Raw genomic sequence first — 10,308 nt, forward strand, 5'->3', positions numbered from 1 at the left:
AATAATGATGAATGAGGCAACGAGACAGCGAAGCGAAACAGCGAAGCGAACCAAACAAACCTTCGAGATATTTAACGAAGAGCTCAGCCATGTCGCCTTGGAATATTGCAGCCGCCATGTTTGCTGTAGTAGTAGTAGTAGTAGTAGTAGTGGTGGTGGTGGTGGTGGTGGTAGTGGTTGTTGTTGTTTTCTTATTTTCTCCTTATTGTTCTATTTTTGTTTTTTCTTTTTCTTTGTCTTTTTTTTTTGTCTTATTTTTTGTTGCTCTTGTTCTTGTTTTTTGTTCTTCCTGAGCTGTTGGGTGGAGAGGCCTATCCTTCCTCTACCTGTCCAAGCCTACACGGTCTGGACAGGTGTGTTTAGTTGCCGGGGCTTGGAGGCCATACAGGTAGGCAGGTGATAATTAGGCCTACTCACCTGTAGATGATAAAAGCCTGTCTACGTCCTTCCTTATTTACTGTTTATTATCTATTTATCTTTGGGGTTTTCCTGATTCGTGTTGCCTCCTTTTTTTTTTTTTCCTTTTTCACCAGTTTGCGTTGACTCGTTTTCTTTGTTTTGTTTCTTTAATGTTTTCTCTGATTTATGTCATTTTTGTTTTCTCTTTCTCTTTATTTTCTTCGTTCACGTGTATTTATCTTCGCTGTGTCCGTGACGATATTCCATCTTCTATCTTTTCTTTCTTACTCGTTTACATTTATTTTTATTTTTCCTTTTATTTTCTCTTATATTTGCTTCATTCACGTGTTTTTATCTTCGCTGTATCCGGGACTTTATTTCATCTTTATTTATTTTTTTGTTCTTTTCTCATATATATTTATTTCCTGTCTGTTCCTTTATGCTCCTTATCGCTGGTTGCCTGAGGGTTGTGTTTAGGTTTACTGCAAGGTTCGTTTTTACCCGCGTCCGCTTAATTGTTGGTGAATAAATAAATAGATGAAAAGGGGATGAAAAATATGAGAAAACAGGTCCTATTAGTGTCCTCCTCCTCCTCCTCCTTATCACGCTTTCCTTCCCTTCCACCCTCTCAAACCTCCTGTTCCTTTTCTCCTGTTTTTTACCAGAGAGAGAGAGAGAGAGAGAGAGAGAGAGAGAGAGAGCGCGTTGGTTTATCCCTATTTGTTGATTCACTTGGATTTGAGACTTGTGCAGCATCCACCCCTCTCTCTCTCTCTCTCTCTCTCTCTCTCTCTCTCTCTCTCTCGCGCAAACTTTCACATACATGACAGATGTAGTAATTTTGCACCCTAACACTTTCTACTACTACTACTACTACTACTACTACTACTACTACTACTACTGTTTCTACTACTTATGTTATCTTTATTTTGTTGTTGTTGTTTGTTTGCTTTATCGTTAACTTAGACAACTTTTTTTTTTATCATACTACGTAACACTTGAGGGGAAAGTCAATTAAGGTGCAAACATACCTTTCTCAAACCACCTATCGATCTTATGCTATTAAAAGAGTACACACACACACACACACACACACACACACACACACACACACACACACACACACACACACACACACACACGCAGTCACGGAGAGAGAGAGAGAGAGAGAGAGAGAGAGAGAGAGAGAGAGAGAGAGAGAGAGAGAGAGAGAGTTAAGACGTGTTTAGATTCGAACGAGGGTAAGAAAAGAACCCCCATTATTACCTTTTGTTCACCTGCCTCCCCCTCCCCGGCTCTCACCTTCCCGCACCTGTCTCACCTTTCTGGACACGCCTCCCTAACACACCTTTCACCTGTCGCTCCATTGAACACCTTCACATAACACCTGAGTAAATAATAATAATAATGGTAATAATAATAATAATAATAATTTGTACGTTGTCTCAGATTTTTTAAGCTTAGTTTTTTTTTTTCCTTTAGATAAATTTAAACGGTTTAGTGGCGAAAGAATGTTGTATTTTTTTTTTAATTATATAACTTTTTTTTTTTCATTTACGGGGCACGCAACTTTTTTTCCTTTTTTCATTTTAAGTCGTCGTTCATTTCGCTTGATTCCAATGATATATTTTTCTTCATATACTTAACTTTTGCGTTCATGCAATTCTCTTTCTTACATTACTTTAATTTTCTTCATATTTCATTTTTGGGTGTCAGTTCATTTTCCGTTCGTTTTATTTCTTCGTTTTTTACATTTTCCTTCGCACCTGTTATACATCTCTTATCTCATAGCTTTTTTTTTTTTTTTTTTTTTTTTTTTTTCCGGTCTTAACACGTGCTTATCATGTGCGTAGTTTTCCCGCCTCCTTTTTTTTTTATTTATTGTTTCTTCTAATCAACATCTAACACCACATAATTTATCGCCACCAACACCACCACCTCCACTCATTTCACGTATCCACAGTTTTTAAGAATTTTTCAGTCTGATTAATTTGCGTTTGTCCTTTTTTCCGTTTTTCGCGCGACAATACTGCTTTCCGAGAGAGAGAGAGAGAGAGAGAGAGAGAGAGAGAGAGAGAGAGAGAGAGAGAGAGAGAGGGGATGCGTCTTCACCACAGGCCCGATGCGAACTGTCTCCTCGTGTGTGTGTGTGTGTGTGTGTGTGTGTGTGTGTGTACCCGGTCCCACCCTACCATACCATCGGTGAGAGAGAGAGAGAGAGAGAGAGAGAGAGAGAGAGAGAGAGAGAGAGAGAGAGAGAGAGAGAGATGTATAAGGTATGATCGCTTCAATGAAAAATCATATAGGAAATTCCTGCATGTGTGTGTGTGTGTGTGTGTGTCTGTGTGTGTATGTATGTGTGTGTGTATGGTTAAAGGAAGTGACCGATGGGCTAATTAGAGAGAGAGAGAGAGAGAGAGAGAGAGAGAGAGAGAGAGAGAGAGAGAGAGAGAGAGAGAGAGTTTAGGTGTAGCGTTTGAGCGAAGAGTAGGAAACAGTCTTGTAGGTTAACAGAGAGGAAAGGAAGAGAAAGAAAGTGTTTACGTTCGAGATAAAAATTGTTTTGTAAAGGAACGAACGCCATTGGTTGACACATTGGTGACGTCACTCGCTCCCCACCAATCACCTCTTCATTTGCATAATATTCGCACATATGATTATGAAATTTCGCGTATTATTTTAGTTAATTAAATAAATGTATCCATATATAAAACCGAAGGAGAGAGAGAGAGAGAGAGAGAGAGAGAGAGAGAGAGAGAGAATTACAGGAACCATCGATGCATAAGTAAGAGTCAGTTCCTCGCATCACTGTGTCCTGTTCTCTCTCTCTCTCTCTCTCTCTCTCTCTCTCTCTCTCAACCTGTATCGTAATTCCACCTTTTGACCCTATGCAGTTATTAGAATATATATTGTCCACCGCTCCATATGTATACTAACCCATCGTTCCATAGAGACATGAATACTGATGTTAGAAGTATCAGTAACAGTAGCATTGTTAGGAGTGGCGAGGAGGAACATGATCAGGAATAAGCTAGATAGATACTTCAGATTTCTTTGCGAGTGGTCTATATGGGTTTGGGTTTGGTTAGTAAGCTCTCAAACTAACCACCAGAGACGCTGAATATTCGTTGTATAATGTTTTGTTTCTATATAGAAGCTGAGAAATTTGAAGACTATACAGGAAGTCTCTTTAGTATCGGGTGTTAAGTAGAAAACCGAACTATTAGGGAGAATATAGTTGGTTTGTGAGCTTAGTAAGACACTATTGTACCATTGGCTAGGTTAGGTTACGTTAGGTGAGGGCGTGAAGATTGAGATCGTTTAGGTATGGGTGGAGGAGCGATGCTGTCTATATTATGAGTGGGATGCTAGAGATGGCTTAATTGGACACTGTATTAAGCTGTAGCACCGGCCCTTTGGTTAGGTTAAGTACGTGAGAGTGAAATGTGAGGTGCTCTGGGTGTGAGTGAAGGAGAGATGCAGGCTATATTAGGAGGATACTTGAGAATGGAGATGAGAGGTGAAAGGCAAAATTTAAATAAAGAGCATATAAGTTTTATGATGTGGTGAGGAGTGGGAAGGGACAGTCATGCAGGCAGTTGGCATGACAGAGCAATTAGCACTCAGCAGAGGCCAGGAGGGGCGGGAAGCAGGGATGGAGTATTCGTATTCGAATTCATTCGAATACCTTATGCGGGTCTTTTCGTATTCAAACAATTATTGATAGAAATCAAAGTATTCTCATTCGTATTCGAATACAAGGGGAAAATATTTATGTTTTGCGAGTAACCTGACAAATACTTCAAAGTCTGTGATCAGAAATAATAGCCGTTGTGCCTTACAACTCCAGCCTCCTGGGCGGGCGTGTAATGGTCGTGAGCTCATTTTTCTGTTGGATAACATTAGAACAGTGCTGTACCCAGTTACGTCAAGAAGGTATTTTTCAGTGATAAATATTCATGAATGTATTCATGACTACTTTCAAGAAGTATTCGTATTTGTATTCGAGTTAAAACCATTTGTGTGTTCGACTTCGTATTCGTATTCGTTGGAATTTGAAGTATTCGTATTCATATTCGAATACACAACTCTTGTATTTAATCCATCCCTGGAGGGAAGCTAAGACGCCGTGGAAACCTCAGACGGGAGCAGGAAAAAATATATATATATCATTATAAGAGTAACGTAGTAAGCCATTCAACGCTTCCGTTTTCTATGCTGCGACATCATAGAAGTAACGTAGTAAGCCATTTGATTCACCCATTTTCTTTACGGTGATCTTAAAACGAAAACGAGGGAGTGAAAAGGCAAACTAAACTAAACTCGCGACACAAACCTGAAGATGATTAAGTGTATTATTAGGAAAGGCCGATAGATAATGTGCATCTGATAGGGATGGATAAAGGATAACGCTACCGAAGATAAGCCATTCAATGCATATGTTTTCATTACGGAGAACTTAAGAAAACGAGGGAGTCAAAGGGCGAACTGAACTAAACCTCGTGACACCAAGCAATTAATAAGTAATAGTAAGGAAGGTCAGTAGATAACGTTGGGTGAAATATAACGCTACTGAAGCTAACTCAGTGCTATACCGTAACAGTAGCGTGTCCGGAGCATTGCGTAGTTTTTTTTATACATCTGTGTCCCTCATGTTATCTCGCTGCGCTTGAGAGCAAAGGGTTAGTGAGCGCGCGGGGAATTACAGGTGAGGCCACTTGATGTAGAGCACTGTAAATATGTGTCCACGCTTGTAATGACAGGTGCGCTCTCTCTCTCTCTCTCTCTCTCTCTCTCTCATTGTCCTGATAAGTCGTTCAAGGAGAAGTTAGTAGTTTATATGTATGAGAGAGAGAGAGAGAGAGAGAGAGAGAGAGAGAGAGAGAGAGAGAGAGAGAGCTCATTGCGTTGATAAAAAGGTGAAAAATAGGGTAGTGTTGTGTTGAAAAGGTAAAAGGGTAAAGGTTGTATATACGAAAAGGAAAGGGTAGAACTGTATAAAAAAAAAAGGCAGAGTATAAAAAATATAAAAAAACGATAAAATGTATATAATAAAAGAAAACGAGAGGTATAAAAAAGAAAACTTAAAAGATGATTAAAAAGGAAGCTCTCAATTATTAGGTTACTTTATCAGTCCATGTTTTAGGTATTTTGATAACGGAAAACAACAGATAAACAAATAATCATGAAACCATCAGACTATCGCCCTTCTTGGAGACCGGCGATAATAGATAAAATAGGAGGAAACAGCTGATTTCTGAGGCCGTGTGTGTGTGTGTGTGTGTGTGTGTGTAGGTCTTCACGGCCATGAAACCGATTTAACATTTCTATTATTTTTGCCTTCTTTTTATTGTTTGGCATTCTTACTTCGTTAATTTATTTTTGTTTTATATTATCTTCAGTCTTTCTTCTTTATTACCATTTAGTTGCATTAAAATATCTGTCTTCCTTTCTATCTCTCTATTTACTTATATATCTATGTATCTGTCTCACTCCCTCTCCCTCTATCTCTCTCATTAGGGTCCTACAGAGCATCCTTCACATCCGTAATCTAATATCCTTCTATCCCTCTTGTTCTGTCCGGCTTCCTTTTGCAACATAATCCTCTTCGTCCTTCCCTTTATTGCATTATCCTTCCTCTTCTTCTTCCTCGTTTGATTATCGTATCCTTCTCTCGTTACATTCCCCGATCTAAATTTATCTTCCTTTTATTTCTCTTTTCCTTTCTTCCGCTTCCTGCTCTTCCATATTTTTTTCCTTCCTCCTATTATTGGATCTTTTTCCCTCCTTATATATCTTATGATCCCAGATTTTCCCTCTTCTTCCTACTTCCTCGTTCCTCCTCTTTATCTCCTCCCTCATTTCTCTCCTTTATACACACAGCATCCATCCATCACATCCTTTCCCTTCCATGTCCCAATTCTCCTTCCTTTCTTCTTCTTACTTCCTCCTCCCCCAATCTCCCTCCTCATCTCACCACCCACAGCATCCTTCTCGTTGTCATCCCTCGTCACCCTCTCTCTCCTTCCCTCCCTTCTCCTCCTCGCCTTTCTCCCCCTCCCCCCCTTCTTGCCCAATAGCTAAAGAAGTGGTGTTGATAAAGTTTATATTCTTCAAATTTTAAAATGTCTCGAGTCCGACCTACTGTTATGACATTTCAAGGTTAATATTCTCTCTCTCTCTCTCTCTCTCTCTCTCTCTCTCTCGAATAATGGGATAATGAAGGCACTTGTGTACGTATACGTTTGTGTGTGTGTGTGTGTGTGTGTGTGTGTGTGTGTGTGTGTGTGTGTGTGTGTGTGTGTGTGTGTGTGTAAAATTATCCGCTCAATGTGGGCGGAAAATTACAATCAACTTCTGGTGTTGCAATGTAGGAAAAAAAAAAAAAAACAATGATGCTGCCCCTATTCCTCCTCCTCCTCCTCCTTTTCCTCCTCTTCCTCCTCCTCCACCGCCACTTCCTACTCCGATTTTTCCCCAACTACTACTACTACTACTACTACTACTGCTGCTACTACTACTACTACTACTACTACTAAATAATATGAAGAAGAATGTGTTAAAAAAGTTTATTCACTTTAAATTCTCCTCGAATGATTGCACGGAATTGTTAGAAAAGAAAAGAATAACAGAGAGAGAGAGAGAGAGAGAGAGAGAGAGAGAATCATAAATGCAAAAATTGGTGTCGTGTGCCAGTGAGCGTGATCTTAAGAATGCGTGCACGTGTTTTTTTTTTTTTTATCGTATTTCCTTTAAGTAAAAGAAAACGTGAGTTTGTGTGTGTGTGTGTGTGTGTGTGTGTGTGTGTGTGTTATAACCAACCACCTTAACAACAATAACAACATCAAACAAAACAAACAACCACAATCATACAAAATAGACAAAGTAGATCAAATATAAATATTAATAGAAATGACAAACAAACCGCAAGCACACCTGAGCATCCAAAACACCTGTGTCTGCTTGGAATAATTAGCGGACAGGTAACGGGTTTATTAATCAAGGGTAAATGACGTGTGAAGGCCAGGTAATTACTTGTGTCGACATACCTGTGATTTGACATTCGATCCAGGTGTAGGAAGTGTTATGGAGGAGGAGGAGGAGGAGGAGGAATCAGATGAAGGAAGGATGGAAAGGAGGGAGGCAGGAAGAAATAAATAATGAAAGCAATATAGGTAGAGGAAAAAGGAAGAAGGAAAGAAGAGAGGGATGGATGAATAATGGATGGAAATCAGATGAAGGAAAGGGCCAGGAAGAAATTAAGAATGAATGATAGGAAGAGGAAGGAAGGAAGGAAGGAGGGAACGAGAGTGTGGTAAGACGGAAGAGAAAGAAGGAAGAGAGGATTAAATGAAGGAAGGAAGGCTATGATTGAGGTAACGAGATTGGGCTATTAGAGAGAGAGAGAGAGAGAGAGAGAGAGAGAGAGAGAGAGAGAGAGAGAGAGAGAGAGACGTAACTTGAAGGCGGAAGAGAAAAGAAACGGATAGTATACGGTGCAGAGAGGCGGAAGAGAGGAAAATGTAGGGAGGTAGAAGGTCACTTGGGGAAGAAGGAGGAGGAGGAGGAGGAGGTGGTGGTGGTGGTGGTGGTAACGGACCCAAGACGAGGAGAGGAATAAGTGATATGATTGGGAAGAAGAGGAGGAGGAGGAGGATGAGGAGGAAAGAGTAAGGGGTATTGTTAAGAGAAAGATGAGACGAAGGAGGAAGAAGAGTAACAATATATTATCTTTTAGGGAAGAGGAGGAGGAGGAGGAGGAGGAAGGGTAATGTTGTAGATAGGACCAAGGTTGAGATAGGAAACGAAGATAAAACAGTAAAAAAATAACTAAAAGGAAACTGGGATACAGCAAGTGGAGTTAAGGAGTCAGGAAGTAAAAAAAAAAAAGGAGGAAGAAGAAGAGAAAAGAGGGTGAAGAGGAGCAAGAGAAAGATCACAAAAAAGAGGAAGAGAAAGAAGGCGAAGGGGAACCAGAAGAGAAAGAAGGTTAAAAGGAAGAAGAGAAAGAAGGCGAAGGGGAAGAAGAGAAAGAAGGTTAAAAGGAAGAAGAGAAAGAAGGCGAAGGGGAAGAAGAGAAAGAAAGTTAAAAGGAAGAAGAGAAAGAAGGCGAAGGGGAAGAAGAGAAAGAAGATAAACAGGAAGAAAAGAAAGATTGTAAACATGAAGAAAAGTAAGAGGATCAAGAAGAAGAGAAACAGTAAAGGGGGAAGATGACAAAGAGGTTTAAAGGGAAGAAGAGAAAGTGAGTAAAGAGGAAGAAGAGAAACAGGGCAAAGAAGCGAAGAAAAAAAAACGAGCAAAGTGGAGGAAGAGAAAGAGAGTTAAGGGGAAGGGAAGGGAAAAGGGGAGAGGGGACAGGGGACGAAAAGGAACATTGGGTACTATTCATTCACCCTTGAAAAACTATGAGGAAATAGTAGAAAATTGTGCATTGTGGCAACTTATAGGAGGACGACCTTGAGAGAGAGAGAGAGAGAGAGAGAGAGAGAGAGAGAGAGAGAGATGTATGGGACCGTCCGTTATGTAAGAGGTTTAGAAATAGTTAAGTAATACATTCTCTCATTTCTCTTCCGCCGTGACCTTCAACAGACTCCCCCTCTCTCCTCCCCCCGCCCGCCCACTCCCCCCCCCCCCCCCCCACCCCACCCCCACACACACTGCTGAGTCAGGAAGTTGTGTGGTTTTTCCCCGCGTTGAGGAAAGGTCAAGTTCGTATGTTGTGCTGACTTGACCTAGGCTTATTTCGGGGGTGATGGGGGGTGGGGGGATGGAGAGGGGGTGCCTTATCTAGCCCCCCCCCCCTCCCCCCCTCTTTCCCTCCCCTTGCTCTCCTTGACTTTTCCGCCTTTACTTGCCTTAACCTACTCTGCCTTAGCTTGGTTTAGTGGGATAATAATAATAATAATAATAATAATGATAATAATTAGTGTTTATTTACTAAAGTGTGTGTGACCCATCTTTACTTATATTTCGTTTTGATTTTGTTCCTTTGCTTTACGAATTTATTATGTATTCTTATTTTTCGTTGGGTATTATTTTAGTGTTTTGTTTTCTTTTCGTTGTTTTTATTCAGAGACAGTGGTGTTACGTTAGTGGTGGTGGTGGTGGTGGTGAGGGAAGCCAGAGAAGGGTTTAATACCTGTGGGTCTTGAGGCACCACCACCACCTCCACCACCATCATCACTACCATCACCATCACCAATAAGGCAGTGGTAGTGGTGGTGGGGGTAGTGGCAGTGGTGATGCTGACTGGTTAAAGAACAAATGTATGGTTGCAGTGGTGGTGATTGTGATGGTTGGAATAGATAGCTTACATAGAGGTAGACAGACAGGTGAGATGACGCTGGTGAAGACGAAAGCACAGATGGTGATGACATGACACGCAACAAGACACACAAACACCAAAATAATCATCACCAGTAGCATGGCAGTGAGCTCGAAAACGGTTGTGATGATAGTGGCGGAGGTGATGAGAGGTGGTGGTGGTGGTGGTGGTGGTGGTGGTGACGGAAGCCTCAATCACCAGCCCTGGCGTACGTTATCGTTGCAAATAAGGACGTGGATTGCATAAAAGCACGTGAGAGAGCGAGAGGAATCACGTGAGAGAGAGAGAGAGAGAGAGAGAGAGAGAGAGAGAGAGAGAGAGAGAGAGAGAAAGTGGAGGTGAAAAGGGAAGAGAGGGTTGAGGATATCACGTGAAGAGGAAGGGAGGGGAAAGAGGTGATGGGGGAGAGAAGGGGAAGGGGTGAGAGGTCAGGGAGGGGAAAGGACTGAAGGGAGAGAGAGAAATGGGTGGTGAGGGGAAAGGGGAAAGGGGTGTTAAGGGAGAGTAAAGGAAGGGGTGGTGTGGGAGAGAGGGGAAAGAAGTGAGGAGGGACCAAAGGTAAACTGATATGGGGAAAGGGG

General features: G+C 41.3%; 2 protein-coding genes across 11 annotated transcripts in view; one reads left to right on the plus strand and one right to left on the minus strand.

The window, feature by feature from the left end:
- LOC126985420 (uncharacterized) overlaps window positions 1-10,308 on the plus strand; it is a 112,667-nt gene that overhangs the window by 69,461 nt on the left and 32,898 nt on the right. The window lies entirely within an intron of this gene.
- Window positions 1-10,308, minus strand: part of LOC126985423 (uncharacterized) — a 32,814-nt gene that overhangs the window by 8,300 nt on the left and 14,206 nt on the right. The window contains exons 1-2 of one of the 3 annotated variants that reach the window (XM_050840288.1): window positions 1,721-2,496; window positions 61-859 (exon numbers count right to left, since the gene is read on the minus strand). The exons of 1 other annotated variant lie outside the window; for it this stretch is intronic. In XM_050840288.1, the coding sequence (XP_050696245.1) occupies window positions 61-118 (58 nt within the window). In that variant the 5' untranslated portion in view covers window positions 119-859; window positions 1,721-2,496. Of the gene's footprint in view, window positions 1-60; window positions 1,072-1,720; window positions 2,497-10,308 lie in introns of those variants that run through there. One more of the 3 variants, XM_050840287.1, reaches the window with a different exon arrangement.

This window comes from Eriocheir sinensis, chromosome 59 (genome assembly GCF_024679095.1).
Source record: "Eriocheir sinensis breed Jianghai 21 chromosome 59, ASM2467909v1, whole genome shotgun sequence".
In the NCBI taxonomy this organism is placed as follows: Eukaryota; Metazoa; Arthropoda; class Malacostraca; order Decapoda; family Varunidae; genus Eriocheir; species Eriocheir sinensis.